Genomic DNA, 17,174 nt, shown 5'->3' on the forward strand with positions numbered 1-17,174 from the left:
CACACCATAGCGAGAAGGCTGATGGCCTCGGGAAAACCAGTCTTTCTTATTTGGATTAGACACACAGGCACTCAAAGCTCCTGGACAGGCTGCCAAAGCTTTGTTTGCAGTTCCTGGACTATTCAACACTGGAACTGAATGCCCTTCCACCTGGCTGCAATTGGATCTATGTGCTAACCTCTGAGTTTCAACTTGCAGTAGATCAGTTTTGCTTTCACTCACAGATATTAATTTTTATAGTAGCAGAACTTGAGTGCAATGACTTCTCCTATATTATAAATGTAAGCTATAATGGTAATGTTTACCTTTTGATTCAAAAGTATTGCTTTCATCACGAATTCCATTAATTTCCTTTGATTCAGTGTTCTAGAAAGGATAAAAATGCCAGTTAACAACATTCTCTCCAATTGGACTTCAAGCTTAAATAATGCATTTCTCATTAGTGAAAATATCTTCTAATGACATGAGTTTTTCACAGCATTAATATATTCTTTACAGCCTTTTACATATAATAGAAACATAATTTTTTCATTGTTCTTCAATATTTGTGGAAGAATTAATGACCAACTGTAAGCACGAATAGCTTTAAGTTCAATCAGTCATTAATTTTCCAAGAAACATGATGGGCCAAATAATCATTGGTCCATTCGGTTTATATTTATGAGTAAGCAACACAGTCATATAGGATTCTCTAACATTTAAACTTTTCTTATACAAGGTAGCAGGATCTCCTTATTACATGAAAGGGAGCATCTTGGGATAACAGCCATTATATCTAGGGAGTCAATATAAACACATTTATTTGCAAATTTAAATTTAACTATTACTTTGATAATTAGAAATTTTCTACATTATAATTATTTTAAATCAATTAATGTAACTGTGTATCTCTTAACCACATATGTAAGTCTACCCATCACATTCATCCACACAAGGACTAAAACTGCTTCATGAGGTTTTAAAACTGCACACAATTACTATATCTATTTTACCAGTAAAGACTAAGGAAAGCATAGAAAAGTTATAGTGTATAATTTTACATAATTAACTACTTCACATTCACAAAGATCTGAGAGAGGGGTATAATGATGAAGGATTGGTAAGAAACACCTGCAGGGACTTTCCTGGTGGTCCAGTGGTTAAGAATCCACCTTCTAGTGCAGGGGATGTGGGTTCGATCCCTGGTCAGGTTACTAAGATCCCACATGCCACGGGGCAACCGAGCCCGCCCATCACAACTACAGAACCCACGCGCTGCAACAAAGAGCCCACCCGCTGCAACTAAGACCTGACACAGCCATAAATAAATAAATAATTAATTAATAAATAAATAAATGTATGTTTAAAAAAAAAACCCTACAAAACATCATTATGGGATCTTTTGATTTTTTTCATTATACAACTATTACTCTAAATTATTAATGAGTAGTGCCTTACGATTTTCAAAAATATATTTTATTCTCATTACTATAAATTACCTTATTCAATTATCTGTTTTTAAAACAGCATCAAAATTGTTCAAAGAAAGCAGATTCTTTCCCCCCACAATCACACTTCCTATAGTTGCTTTGCTCTACCCAAATACTCCCACTTCTCGAAATACTTACAGAATTCTGAAGGCTTTCTGAGAAATCAGCTGTTATTGATAGATTTGAAGATTTGTCTGAGCTGTAAATTCCAGAAGTTGCATCAATCCACTTTGTTTCAGGTGAACCTATAATTTTGGTAGCCATACTGGTGAGATTGAGGGTTTTATGCCGTGTAAATGGCAGGGAAGGCTGGTCTTTGCCCCAGTCTGATTGGCACACGGAGATCAAGAAATGAGTACACGTAAATGTTGAAGTTGAAAGAACAAAGTACTGAATGTACATATACAAAATACACACACAGAAGACAAACAAGTCAGATGGTGTGTGAAAGAAATGAAGAGTTTAGGCCTTTTACCAACAGATCACCTTCCAAAAACAGAGGGTTAGAGCATGTTAATAGTGAAAAGACTGGCAAATTTGCTGAATCTTTCTGTAAACCAGGACTGGGTATTATATTTTGATATCATAAGTTGGTAGGTCTGGGAAGGCTTAACGCCCTTCCCCATCTAACCTCAACAATTAAGCAACACAATAATGAAATGTACATCGAAAGTTCTTCGCGAATGAACAACTGGGATGTTGACCTACTGTGCTCTCTCTTATACCAGTTACAGTCATGATGCTGTAGAGGAGGTGAAACCATGGTGTAATTCTTAATATTCAACATCATCATATGACTTCCAAATGCAGATATAATTACAAGAGCCTTCAGCTGATACGTGCATTCAAAGCCAGTCCAGCATATAAGTCAGTCAATAAATAATGCAGAATTCAGTAAATTTGCTAGTGAAAAGCTTTCAGACAGAACATCCAAAGAAGCATCATTCAAGACTTGTCTCGACATAACCACAAAACATCTTTAAGCCAAAAAATAAAAAAGTGAAACGAAGAGAGAAGAAAATGTTATTGAAGCAAGCTGTTATAACCACGGGCCAAAGACCAGTTCCCAATTTAGAAAGCCAAACACGGTGGTATAACCAACTCACCAGACTTTCCATAGCGCCTGATATCCATTACTAGGTTTCCAGTTTCCTGAGCATTAGCCATGGTTTCCTCCCACTCTTTTGTGTCCTTATATGAAAACTTAGTGTTGTTGATAGCAATAATTTCATCATCTACCTGTAGCTGAGAAAATTCTGCTGGGCTACCTAAATAAAGCAAAATAAATTAAACTACCAATAAAAAATAAAAACACGTCCTACTAGTCACTGCTTATTTAAATTAAGAGAAAAAATGACTTCTTAATCTCACCTAATCACTTCTCATATTCTTTTCAGGTGCAGATGAATCACAAAATTTCTTAAAGTTATCAAATATGTGAGTAGCTACAACATTACAAAGCAACCAAAGGCATTTTTTAATCCTATAGAATGTATCTTCCTTAACGTTTAAAGGGAAATGATAAACCCATCTGTTCAATAAAATTTCTTTATTAACCTCCTAGGAAGAAAATTTTAAATTATTTTTAAATTAAAAATGTGAAATATATATTCCGCTTTAGCTGAGCTTCCAAAGCCGGATGCACTCTAGAATGCAGAAAACAACAGAGCCGCCTAAAATGGCTTAAAATTACTACTTACCATTATCTAATTAAAGCAGCCTTGAAATTTCAAAGAAATAACCAAAGTTCACATGCATTTTTATATAGCTAAAATATGTAAATGAGGAACTCCTCATAAATACAATAGCTTTCGTTTTAATTTTAGGTCTTGTAATATTTTGCTAAGAGTTTCTGGGCTTGATTTGGTGGAGGAGGGGCAGTGCTTTTGTAAAAGTCCCAAAGCATCCTCAGGAGTCCTTGGGCAATAGATACATTAGGGCGCTCCAAAAATACTGATTATATAGCACCTATGTATCCATCACAAACACAAATGATCAGGGAAAGTTCTTTCTGGATCTTCAATTTAGCATTGTTTGTTAGTATTTCCAAATATTAAGCCTAAAATTTTGATAATTGAAGTCTGTAACAGTCACAAAATTACGACTCTTCAAAACTAAAATTAACGAGGCAAGATCAAACAATATGTAATGTGTAACTCCAACTATCAGTCTCTGGGAAGAGGATGCGCCTCTTCACTTCACTGCTGCATTTTTCACATGTGCTTTCTCCTCCTCTATCAAATAAACTAATTTCTCTGGGGGCTTTTTGAACAGCACAGGACAACAAAGGAGAAGAAACTTCAGTAGAGCTCAATCTATGATTTACCTGGTTCGACTGATGCTACGAAGATCCTGGAAAAATCCCATTTTACTGTAAATCCAAAGTCAAGGCTGTTCCCAGGCGTCTGGTTTATGCTGATTCTCATATCACTGAACTGATCCTGAAAACAAACATGAAACGGTGGGATCAAGTGTCCCTGGCACCCACATGGAGGAAAGTCTATCCGTGAAAGAAGGGAGGCTGCACGCAAGGTACACTTGAATTATTTCATGATAAACCGGAAGCTTCATTCTTTTCCCCTTGGGTTTGGTAAAACCTTCACTTACATAAATATCTCTGAGTTTATTATTTTGCTGCTAAAATCAGGGAAATCGTCATATCCATAGATATTTTTCTTCACGTGCATACTATAAATCAGTTGATTTATAATGATAAAGCTTAGGCTTTTGCCCACCATACAGTTGGGTCTAAGTTACAGACCATTTTTTATAACCCAGGAATGAAGCTGAGTGACATGTGGGGTGTGTGTGTGTGTGTGTGTGTGTGTATACACACACACACACACACACACACACAATGGAATTCAGCCATGAGAAAAAGGACATCCTGCCATCTGTGACAATATGGATGAACCTTGAGCACATTATGCTAAGTGACGTAAGTCAGACAGTGGAAGACAAGCACGTATGATATCACTTATACGTGTAGTCTAAAAGCCAAACTCATAAAACAGGGCGTAAAGTGGTGGTTACCAGGGGATGGGGGTGAGGGGACAGGGCAGATGTTGTTTAAGGGTACAAACTTCCAGTGAATAGTAAATGAGCCCTAGAGATCTAATACACAGTACTGTGAGTATAAACAATATCTTATTATAATGAAATTTGCTAAGAGACTAGAACTTCCAACCACTAAAAAGAAAGGATAATTATGTAATGTGAGAGATGTTAATTATCACTACAACAGCAGTCACATGACAATATATAAGTGTATCAAATTAACATGCTGTACCTTTAAAATTTACACATTATATCTCAAATACATTGCAATAAAATGGCATCTTTGAAAATGCAAAAAAAGATTTAAATCATTTATTTTTAAAATGTCACAATACTTAAACTACCTCCAACATTCAATATATTTAGCCAAATAATTTTGAGGGGTTCATAGACACAAAATTCAGCTACCAGAATCACTCCTCTAGGACTGGTACCACCCCCGAATGGGTATCTGAAAGTTTGGCAAGGCATTTTTGCTTGTCCTACTGCTGCATGAAGGTCGAGCGGTAAAGGCAGAGCTGCTACATTTGCTACAAAATGCAGAACTGGGTCATGCCTGAGGAACCACCAGTAAGATGCCAAGAGGGCCCCACTGAGACACCATGAGCTCCAGGCCACAACCCCCTTGAAGTAACAACAGCCCGCAGGCCCCAGAACTTGGACAACAGGCAGACCTCTATTTTCATCTCCATCCCTACAGTCCACAGCCACAAATTCTGAGTTTCACGGACTTTCTTAGGCCATTTTCCAAAACAAATATTTTAAGTTTTACAGTATAGTACACTAGGTCTGTGAAAATTTTAATTAACTTCCATAATTTATATTTTTTGTTTCGGGTAAACAGCAGACATAAATTTTAGCATGTGTTTCCCAGACTAGTGTTTCCAGTTCTTTGATTCATAATTATCAAGAACTTAGACTTAACTGTTTAAAAAGAAAAATTCTTCCTAAAGCCACTTTATTTTCCAGAAAAAGGCCTACAACTCCTCTATTTTAATTTAGCAGTTAAATCCAGACCTAGGACCAACAGGGCAATTCATAAGTTTTTCTACCTTTAGAACAAGTCTGAAATCTAAGTGACTATATTCTAAGAAACACTGTGATATTATATAAGAATTAGAAGACAAGGAAGGCATTGACTAAAGGATCAAGAACTTACTGTATTGTATGGATATGAGCAATAAGTGTTGTAACAATACACACTTACTCATTTGTTCAACGTACATTTACTGTGCATCTATTCTGCATAAAACACTTGGGAAATAAAGGTGAATTAGGCATGGTCCTTGCTCTCAAGAAACAATTACTGACTCTTCAAAGTGGGTATGGAGTTTTTTAAGACAAAAGTTGTAGCTAATAATATAGAAGCGTTTTCATCAGACATCATGTAAAGCAGTTGAAATATGGGACCCAGATGCAGGTAGTGAGAACAGAGTCATTAATGATCAGCCTGATGGGTCCCAATCCCCGGAGCATATCAAAACTCTGCTACGAATAGAAAAAATTACCGGTCGGTTCTACTCCTTAACCAAAACCACCACACACTTAAATTAGAGATGACTCAATGAAAATAAACAGTCATCTTCACCACTTTTACCCCACTCTACTCCCCCCACCAAATTCTGACCTAAAGCCAACTAGAGGGCAGAATCTATTGCTATATAAGGGCACAGAGACAAATGATGGGTTAGAAATTCCAAGACACTAATTGAGGTTTTTTTATCTTGAAGAATAAGAGACAGGATGGAGTTTTAATAAATAGTTCCAAACTACAATAAAGAATACTTTGTGGGAGAGAGCAAGTGAACATTACCCTTTTCCACCAAACATAGGATAAAAGAGAATGAGCTTAAGCTCTAGATGGCAGAGTGTCACAATTGTATTAGACCAGAAGAACTGTCCTCCAAAGGACTGCTCTTACCTTGGAGATAAATCTCTACTTGAACATAATAAAAAGGCAAATAACCACCTCTCTGAAAGAGTTAATAGAGGAGGTCAGCCTTACTGTGGCTACAGCCTGGCAGCCTGTTACGTGGGTCCTGGGAGTGCACACAGGCAAAGGAGAGAGAACCATGTGAGCACTTACAGGACTATTTCTGTCAATGGCCAGGTGGCCTCAGGCATGTCACTGAGTCTTCCAGAGAATTTTCTCTCACAATGACATTAATTTTAAAGCTTTCTGTTTTCAAAACCCTATCTTCCAATGCAGACCATCTCCCTCCCACACCACAGAAAGGATTAAAGTAGCTGGTGGCAGTTCAGGGAAAGGGCCCCAGAGGCCCCTCTTGCACGGCCTCCCCACCATGACAGTCTCTCTGGCATCTCTGTGGAATCCTGGGTCCTTGAATTAAATTATCCTTGAGACTTTTTGCAGGTGAATATATCTATAATTATAGTCAAGCATAAACTATTCAACAATGATTAGGATTTCTACTTCCTTATTTTTCTTTGCAAGATATATGCCATGTGAGTATTCTACAAAGGGTCCATGTTTCAGAAGATGACACTGTGGGAATTTCCTTTCGAACTGGATGGAACCAGGAATATAAATTATTGGGAGAAATCTAGATTCTTGATGACTGATAAAGAACTATCCCAAGTGGTTACAGTTGCCTATTCTGGGAAAGATAAAATACAGTTACCAACATATCAGCATCTAAAATAAAAATAACTTCCCTCAATTTAGGTACAAACAGAAATATACACTTAAATCTGAGATTTTAAAATAATAACATGGTGATCTGGCATAGCAATGGTAAGATTTATTTTTATGAGATCTGATGAATTAAGATTCTCGTATCAACACAGATGGGAATCAATAAACAACAGGGTCAATCAGATGGCCATTCTCCTCAAACTTTTTCAATTAGATAAACATGTTCCCTTAAAGAAAGCCTACTTAAGTTGATAAAACCAAATAACACTGAAAGTAGATTCAGGCTGTAAAATCACAAATAACAGAGGAAATATATAATCTTTGATTTTTGTTACACGGCTCTTTAGTTTCTTTTTTCAGGGTCTTAGTGGAACGAGAACATAGTGAGTAGCCCTCAACTCATGGTGCAGCTCTGGCACTGGAGCTACTCTCCTTCACCAAAGATGCGTCTATACCTACTTGTTTCCCCTCTCCATTATCCGTTCCAAAGAAGCAGGTGGTGTTTCCAGCTCTACCACTTGAGTCAACCCATTCCCCAGCTTAGCTCTTACCTACCAAATCCATTTTCGGCCCTCATGCCATCAGGCACTACAAACTATTCTTGCTTACGGGAAACGGTCTTCCAAGTCACCCATTATTCCACTTTCTCCTGCCTTTTTCCTCTATCCCTCTCGCCACCTCTCAGCTTCATTAGTGTGTTCCTCTTTATTCTATTTTCTCTTTGTTGCTCTTCTTCACCCCTAGTCAGTCTCCCACCTTCCTGACCACATGTTTTCCTGAGTCAACCTCATGCATTGTCATCAACTACTATCTACGCCCAACATACTCAGAATTAAATTCATTATCTTCCTCCCCAAACCTGCTCTTCCACCTCTTGCTTTTCACATGTTGGTTAATCACATCACTGTCTAACCAGATACCCAAGCTAGAAACATCAGGTTCTTTCTGGGCCTCTTCTTCCTTCCTTCCCCTAAGTGCTCCCCACACAACCTCTACACAATGGTCTCCCAAGCACCACCACACACATGCACTTAATAAAGTGTCAGCAAGTCCACAAGCCATAAATCCATCTGGAAGCATCCCATCCTTCCATTCTCCTTCAGGCTCTCATCTGAACTCAGGTCACGGTTTCCCCTCTAAATTGCTGTGGGTCACCTCCTAACTGGCTCTCTTGCCTCCAGCACTTCTTTCCCCCCATCTTGCTCACATCTGCCAGAACTTTAGTTATAGAAAATACCAATTATTATATCATACCCTGTTTTAAAATTGCTGGTAGCTCCTTATTGCCTGCTGGGTAGAGTTTGAAGTCTGCACCTCAGAATTAGATTCAGTTCGGGTAAGTTTTGATAAATATCTACCTTTCCTCAAAATAATTTTAAGAATGATTTTCTCTTTATGAACCAGAAGATATTTCAGTCCATATTGGCCCTAAGATTCTAGAGACATGGCCAAGTTAAATTAAGTCAACATCTGGTGTTTTAAGGCAGTTCTCAAATTTAAGCATGTCACATTTCAAAAAAAAATTGGGGTCAGAGAAGTTGCAAATGTGGCCTAAGCATTTAACTAGCCTAGGGTGTGTTACATAACTTTCAACTCTCAAGTATTTCACTGGTGAAAGCGAGTATAATACCACCTACTTTGCTAGGTCATTGAGAGAATTAAATGAAACATTTTAAAAGGTGCCAAGCCACATGGTTGATGCCCAGTAATTATCTTCTTTTTCCCATGGAAACAATGTTATACATGGTAATATATGCTGGTTAGGCAGTTTCCAGATCAACTAAAGAAAATCCTATTTAACTCTCACACATGTAGCTCTAAAGCTAATAGAACTCGGTCAGCATTCAATGTATAATTACAGATCCAGGCACCGTACTAACAGTGAGCACAACAGGCTTGCTTCCTACCCTTAGACAGGGTAGGGGTCTAGTGAAAGTGATAAGCAGGTAAAATGCACAGGAGGCAGATGTGATAAGGTAAACCCTGGGTACTCTTAAAAGAGGTACTCTCGTAGACTTGGGCATTAGGAAGTGTAAAAATCTTCCTTCCTTCCACATGTATCATCCTATTTCTGGGTTCTGATTTAAAAATCTGGGGCAAAGGTCCTGAAATGTGGATTTGGATGAGATTTGGGTGCAGAAGGCTTGGACAAGACAAAACAAAACAAAACCCTGTATGCAACACCAATTTGGGGGAAAAGCCACATCTGTGAGGCAGTTGGAGCGGGATGGAGGACTCTGGGAGTCCCACTATCTCCCCTTGTTCGGGTGCCCCAAGAATTGCCCTGGCAGCCCAGTCTGGCAGGGGAGGCTGGAAAAGAAGCAGTACCATAAGAGAAGTCTGTGAGAAAAGGGAAGAGAGAGAAACAGAACTCCAGACTAGCAATGGAGGTGAGAAAGAAACTCCTGGGCAGATTTTAAATGAGGTCATTTAAGTTCTTCCCTCACTAAGTCTTTGCTTCTTTATGCCATGAACTCCCTTCTTACCACAATTCTGTGAGAGGCTCCTAGCCCATCTCTGCCCCCAGATTTCTCCTCCTTCAAATAATTCTATATAGCATCACAGTGCTCACATTCCTAAAACACTCCTTAATCTTAAAGAACCTATAAAGACCTAAATTACCTGCTGAATCAAGTTCATACTTCAGTCTAGTAATCAAGGCCTTGAATGTAATTCAAGTCAATAAATACTTAAGTGCCAACTACGGGTAAAGGCTATGGAGGGTATAAACAATACCAGAGAAGGAGAAACGAACATATGGAAAAGGAAGCATTCAGTGAATGAAACTTGCAAGGGTAGGAAGTTCAGTTCCAACAAGGGGGAGGCAATCTCTTGATCCGTGAAGGAACCGAGCCTCCTGTGCTTTGAAGGAACAGGAGAACTTCAAAATACAGAGATGGGTGAAATGAACATTTTTAAATAGGGCAACAATAAGAATAAAAGTATACATGATGTGTTCATGAAAGTATAGGGTATGTTCCAGAAATATCAAGCAGACTCATGTGGCTAGATATCACCTACTTCCGCTCTCTTTCTCACAACACAGGGCAGTGGAGGCAATCTTGAGACAAACTAACTGAGTTCAAATCCTGACTCCACCACTCGCTATGCTGCATGGCCTTGGGCAAGTAACATGACCACTTCATGCCTCCATTTTCATGGCTACAAAACAGCAATAAGAGGGTCACTGTGAGGATTAAATAAAATAATGCCTTGCGAAGCCTGGTCAGCATAGCAGCTACTCAGTAAACATTAGCCGTTTGGGCACTACAAAGGGAGTTTGGGAACAGTCATGAGAGACCTTGGTGTTCCCGAGTGCTTTGAACTTCACTGAACAGACCACAGCATGCCACTGGGGGCTTTGAAGCAGAGAAATTACCCAGTCCAGCCCGGCATCATGCAAATTAATCTGGTGCCAGCCTTGTGTAGAATGCACAAAGACGTGACTATTTACTAAGTGTTTGCATGGATGAGGGAAAGGGCTGGAATTAGGGTAGCGGAAGCAGGGATAGAAAAGGGTAACAACATCAAGGGAGATGCTGTAGGAAGAAATGAAAGGACACTGCCAGCACAAGTGTGAGTAAGGAAGAGGACCTGAAGAACACTCTTCTACAAAGCTACCAAGACATCTACCTGAAACTAATATAATATTGTAAATCAAGTACGCTTCAATTGAAAGAGAAAGACATCGGGCTTCCCTGGTGGCGCAGTGGTTGAGAGTCCGCCTGCCGACGCAGGGGACACGGGTTCGTGACCCGGTCCGGGAAGATCCCACATGCCGCGGAGCGGCTGGGCCCGTGAGCCATGGCCGCTGAGCCTGCGCGTCCGGAGCCTGTGCTCCGCAACGGGAGAGGCCGCAACAGTGAGAGGCCCGCGTACCAAAAAAAAAAAAAAAGAGAAAGACATCTAGATGTTCAGCCAGACACCATTTTTTATTTTTCTGAACTCCCAGAACTAGGTAGTTCAGAGGAGTGTTGCATATGCCCTGGCCACACTGGTCCTAGGCTGTTCTGTGCATTCCCAGCCCTTTTCCCAAGTCAGTAAGCTCCTTCGCAGTGACAAGAGCAGGGTGATGCTACATAAGCTATTCTCCTCAGAGTGCAGAAGTGGACACACCAAGCATCTCAGGGATAGGCAAGTCACCATATGATATATACATTTGTTCAAGAATTCCAATTGCTCCACTTATTAAGTCAAGCCTAATTTTGCCCGGTAGCATTCCATTTCAAGTTGGGTGACTAAAGAGTATAAATCCACTAATGATAAAACCTGAAACCACGCCATGTTACTCACATTCCTCTGAACTGCTCTAACCTGGAAGCCACACCCACACCCTCTTTTTCTTAATCCACTGATGCAGCTAGTCAACTGCCACCCTGAAGGAGCTACCACCACTGAGCACACAGTACAATAATCAGGCTGTTTCGTGGGATTTGCTATTTGAAAAGGCGAAGGCAAACAGGCAAGTCCATAAAACAAAAGACAGCTTGCTTCTCTCTTTATTATTCATCCACTGGTACCTTATGTTCCCCAAGTGTAACAGAGGCTACTGTCCTCATCCACTGAGACTTACGATGCTAATTACGTACTCCAAACTCTTTAAAAGTGAAGTTAAAAAAAAATAATTGACAACCAATGATTTTAGCAACCTGAAGAGACTGGCTTTAGATATGTTTGTAAATATACATGGGAAAACTGAAAGAAATGTATCTAAATGCTACAGAATATCTCTAAATGACGGGATTACCAAGTCATTTTTATTATGTATGTTTTCCTGCATTTCCAAGTTTTCTCAAGCACAGAGTACTTTATAATCACAACGAAAAAGAGCTTACTTTAAACTTGTAAAGCTTTCCTGTACTAATAAAAACTAACAATACTAAAATATGCTGTATCATATTTTACACAAAGATATTTCATTAATATAACTTGGGCCAAGTTATATACTTGATGTTGTGCCTTGGGGAAAAAAATACACTTTAGTAAGGCATCAGAAAATGCTAGACTAAGCCACAGAACCATAAAAGCATCTCCGCACTAAGGGGTTCATACAACTATCAAATTGCTTATTGAAGGTTTTTCTCTAAAAGAGAAAAGTTTCTTTCTGTTCTCTAGACAAGCAACAACTCTTTAGCCTATGTGTAAAACATAACTAAAAGAACATTTATTACCTAATAATTCTCTTAAAGTCATATGTGGGATTTTAAGTAGGAAAAACTACAAATGCCCCCAGTCCTTCTTCATCTGATGGTATATTTTATTTGGACTCCAAATGTTAAAGAACGCAATTGTCATACTGTAACTAAGCCTCAATATTCCCCTTAAAAGGAGTGGTACAAAATTCTAGGCTTCCCAAAGTACAAATTAGTATTGAAAGTCACTAGGATTTTTCATATGGTAGAGAAAGAAGTTCCCCTCTCACGTGTACCAGTTTCTCCTTGTGGTCAGTTCACTTCCCTGAGAAGGGGTTTTTATTACCCATTTTCTATTAGACCTGCATCTAAAACCTCCTGAGTGACTCCTGCACCCAAACCCGGACTACTGAGTGCTAACGGTGCAAGGCAACAGCTGCTGAAATGGGGAGTAGAGAGCAAAGCCAGCCAACTCCAGGGAGACTGGTCCAAAAAGTCTCCATACACCCATATCACAAGGGTCATCTGGATCCATCAACTCAGAGTTGGAAGAGATCTACTTCCACCAAGATCTGTTACAAATAAAATGCAATGTCATTTTCTACATTATCAGCCCAGACTGTAGTGCCTAGAGGTTAGAAACGTGGTTTCCTGATTTAATTACTTATGTTTCTGGGCAGAAGGTGATTTAAAAGCCTTCCCAAACTCACCTGTGATCTTGAGACCTCTGTCTGTGGTGAGCTTTTCCCTTCTCCAAGCTCAGACGTTAAATCAGGGCTAGATGTTGAAGATAACGTGTCTTTCGAAGTGGCAGCCTGGCCCTGGGAAGGAGATGAGAAGGTGGGTGTAGGAGAGAGCAGCCTCATCACACTTTCTCTGGGTGCTGCTGCCTCTCTTTCGCTGGATGACCTGGACGCAAACTGGCTCGTGTCAGGTCTTTGCACAGAGATGCTGACCGAACTGCTTTGGGTTCTCTTAATGCCTTCTACGTCTCCATTATACTTCCAAGAATCATCCATCTAAATAGGAAACATCATTTTAAACTTCGTATTCTGTTAGATTTCTATTTAAAAAGCATATACATTAAATTAATACTTTAAAGTAATGAAAGTAAATTACCTCCCTCAGTAAAGTAACTACTACTAAAAGCTTGGAGCATGTTCTTTCACACTAACAGATCCGTACATATGAAGTGGTAGGAGTAGTTATTTTTTACAAAAGTGTTTATTTTACAAACAGACCTCTGAAACTTGCTTTGACCATCTACATCACTCCAGGTCAATAAACAGAAATCTAAACTAGATCAATTGAATACTTCACACTATGGATCTCTACAATTTATTCATTTGATATGCATTCAATGTCATTTAAAGTGTACCAAAAATATTGCACATCTCTTTATAACCAGAATATTTTTATAGCACAGATTCCCAAAAGTAGACTTGCTGGACGAAAGAATATTTTATGTATGTAGTATAAAATATAATTTATATATATATATATATCTTTAAAAATTGTAGCAATGCACTCCCAAAGTAATATATAAGAATGTCTCTGTCCCTGCATCCTTGCCAACACTAGACGTTTTGAATGTTTTAAATCTTTGTCAATCTCATGGGTGAAAAGTTGTACACTTCATTCTTGCTCTAATGAGACTGAACATGCTTCTATGTACTTTATGTTACCAACCATTTAAATTCCCTCTCCCTTGAACTATTCATTTCTATATTCACTTTTCTACTGTTTATCTTTCCTTATCAATTTGCATTTTAAATCTTAGGGATAGTAAACCTATATATAAAATACATTTTACTAATATTTTACTGAGCCTATATAAATTGTCTTTTGGACTACATTAACGGTGTCTACCATATAAATTTAATTTTTATGTTGTCAAATATGCCTGTATTTACTTAATATAATGGTCAGCGGTTTTTCTGGCTAGTTTAGGCAGGCTTCCCTCACCTTGAATTTTTTTAATCAAATGTTTTCCATTTTCGAATTTTAGGATTCCTCATTGGCAGAGGTAAAAGGAATTTGAACACCAATGTGCTCAAGACTGTATTGCTTCCTTTTAAATAATTCAAAATAATACATTCACTTTCAGCCCTGCTTCATTCTCAGGGCAAATGAGTCTATATCCTTTAAAACCCCAATAAAAATATGTATTTTTTGAACCATGAGATACATTTTAATAACTATAATCAAATATATCAAGTTCTAATGAAGTGGGAAATCAGGAAAAACAGAACTTTGTGCATAATCACCTGAAAATATTTAGGTTAAACCACATGAAATTGCTGTTTTGTAGGTCAAAAAGAACTGACTATTGGCAACTTCATACAGTGCAACCTAATACTTTACAAAAGATATATTTGAGAAAATATGACACTAAAAAATAAATGCTCTGCCTTAGAATGTAGATTACTTATTTTTTAAAATGTATCAGCTCGACTTTCACTGAATTTAAAGTTTAATCAGTTCTGCATCGTTGCTATATTTTAAGCATTAAATGTCGATTGAATCTAAATTGGTAAAAATACAATTGCTTTATATACAAGTTATATACATTTTACCCATCAAGTATCTGTAACTCAAACCTCTGCACAAGTTCACCGGTATTTTGCGCTGGCGAACAGACTAAGTGAAGTAGAAACACGTTTACCGTGTAGGATCTCGGGAGTGATGAGATTCCCCTTGACTGAGATCCAAAAGGTCTCGGTGTGACCACAGACGTTAACCTGGCCGCATCAGTTTTCTGGTAACTTCTAGGGAGAGTAGCTGAAACTCGAGTGGACTCCATTTGTCGTGAATGCTGAGAAGACAAAGAGGCTGGGCGTTGTTCTTCCACGGGGCTTTTCGAAGGAAGCTGAATTTCAGCTGTGATAGTAGCCTCCCTTTTTGCAAAAGCTGTAGAATCTTGCTTAGGAATTTCCGTCGGATAAGTGGTTCCCTTCTCTTCTACTCTCTCACTCCGGGAACTTACTTCTGACATAGTCAGCATAGGGGGAAGTTTTTCTTCACTCACTCCATCATCAGAAGAATACAGTTTCCTCCTCGATGTCACTGTAGACATATGATTTGGGGATTCCCTTAGCAGAAAGAAACGCCAAAACCACAAAGTTAGGCACTTGACACACAGAGGTGGAGAGACAGATGTTATTTTGGTCATTAACATAAAAAAATGGGTGGGAACAAAAAGACTACTGACTTCATATCATAACACAATATTAAGAGAATGTGGGAATAAATACACGCAAATTTTTTAAGGTCACACTAAGAAAGATTAAGAGCTTGACTTTTTTTTCTTAAAGAGGTTAAAAAAAAGTCCCTGAAGTATATGCAATTGTAAAGAAACTTTAATAAGAAAACTTTAATAAGGGATTATTCAAAATTTCATCCACAAGTGTATAACGCTTCCAAAATTAACACACTATAACGATAACTAATTGACGACCAATTTGAACCCGCCAAAGATGTGGATTTCTTAACAGGGTTGAGAGTTTTCTTGTACACAATTTATAATAGCTTCGTAAAAACAGAAGACCACAAAAGACTCAGACTTTCATTAAGATCAAGTTAGTCTATAATTTCACACAGCTTGATAGAATTTCCATAGAAAATTATTGCAGATTAAAAGTCACCATTCCTGTCTATAGAGAGGCTGATGAAACAGTCTCACGGCTACCATTTAGTAAGGAGTACCTCTCAAGCCAACTGCATTGCGTTTAAGTGAATGAAACTGTGTTTACCACTGGCTTCTAGGGGACAAAGGAGCTTTGCTTAATTTCACCTGACAGCACGTTTCCTTTTTGACATTATCCTTAAAGACTATTTGCCTTCTCCCTGACCTGTAAATATCTCAAGGTTTCACATAGTAACTGCTCCACAGGCAAGTATAAATTGGACCTTTATCCTGTTATGTTGCAATGAAAAAAAATAAACCCTCACACTGATGTTTATATAGTCTTCCTTTAAAAATACAATTTTAATTGCACCACGAAGACATGAAAAAGAACTTTGCTATACTTTTACACAATTTAGTTAAGAGTAAGAGCTGGTTTTATCCGACCATTCCATTCCTAAATTTACTTTAAAAGGAGAAAAAGTTGTTTATTTTCTGCATATATAGCCAATCCTGCATGTGAATATACAATGTAAAATGAAGAAATTACATACACCACCCTTAAGTACTCATTTCTTTCATTAATCCAAGTCACTACTTATTACAGCAATACTCTGCTTTTTCACTGCAGAGCAAAATGCTCGAAGGTTATGCACATTTAATGACAGTTTAATATTGGTGCACATGTACATCCCACTACACTTACACAAAATATCTATTTCTAACACTGGTATCCCCAACCCTGAGATGCATTCAGCCTCATTACCTGTCCTGCAGCATTTCGTTAAATGTCTTAGATCTTCTCTCAGACTTCTCAAACGACTGCTTCTCAATCTCTTCCCTCTCTTCTTTTTTCTTCTGCAAATCTGAAGTGTAGCTTTTCCGACGATCTTTCCATTTTGCAAGGTCCTGACAGAAGAAAATCACATCAGCACAGGCACACCTGAATTTCTACACACCCTCTCCAGCAGTGAGAGCGCGCCAGAGGATCCCATTACATCGCTGAAACTATTCACTACAACTTTGATGCCAAGGTGCCCTAATTTTGCTTTTTATAGCCAGCGTTTCTGTACCAAGCCTTTTATCTCATGTATCTGTCTAAAAGCCCTGACCTAATAAGATAGGCCCCATTTTTGTTTTCCCAGGTAGCCTGCCTCACTTGCCCATTTCACAAAGAATGCTAAATGCTTGTAATTAGATGCCAGGTCAGAGAAGATCAGGAACTGTTTCAAATT

The 17,174-nt window shown here is 38.4% G+C and overlaps 1 protein-coding gene across 14 annotated transcripts in view; it reads right to left on the reverse strand.

The window, feature by feature from the left end:
- LMO7 (LIM domain 7) overlaps nt 1-17,174 on the reverse strand; it is a 200,725-nt gene that overhangs the window by 20,013 nt on the left and 163,538 nt on the right. For 10 of the 14 annotated variants that reach the window (XM_029209941.1, XM_029209937.1, XM_029209932.1 and 7 more), the window contains 7 exons: nt 16,706-16,848; nt 14,980-15,406; nt 13,025-13,333; nt 3,796-3,910; nt 2,576-2,737; nt 1,608-1,795; nt 306-366 (listed from right to left, as the gene is read on the reverse strand). In XM_029209941.1, coding sequence (XP_029065774.1) covers nt 306-366; nt 1,608-1,795; nt 2,576-2,737; nt 3,796-3,910; nt 13,025-13,333; nt 14,980-15,406; nt 16,706-16,848 — 1,405 coding nt within the window. The remainder of the gene's footprint in view (nt 1-305; nt 367-1,607; nt 1,796-2,575; nt 2,738-3,795; nt 3,911-13,024; nt 13,334-14,979; nt 15,407-16,705; nt 16,849-17,174) is intronic. The other 4 variants (XM_029209939.1, XM_029209944.1, XM_029209942.1 and 1 more) reach the window with 2 other exon arrangements.

The sequence above is a fragment of the Monodon monoceros genome, unplaced genomic scaffold (assembly GCF_005190385.1).
Source record: "Monodon monoceros isolate NGI ecotype Baffin Bay Population unplaced genomic scaffold, NGI_Narwhal_1 Super_Scaffold_8, whole genome shotgun sequence".
Lineage (NCBI taxonomy): Eukaryota > Metazoa > Chordata > Mammalia > Artiodactyla > Monodontidae > Monodon > Monodon monoceros.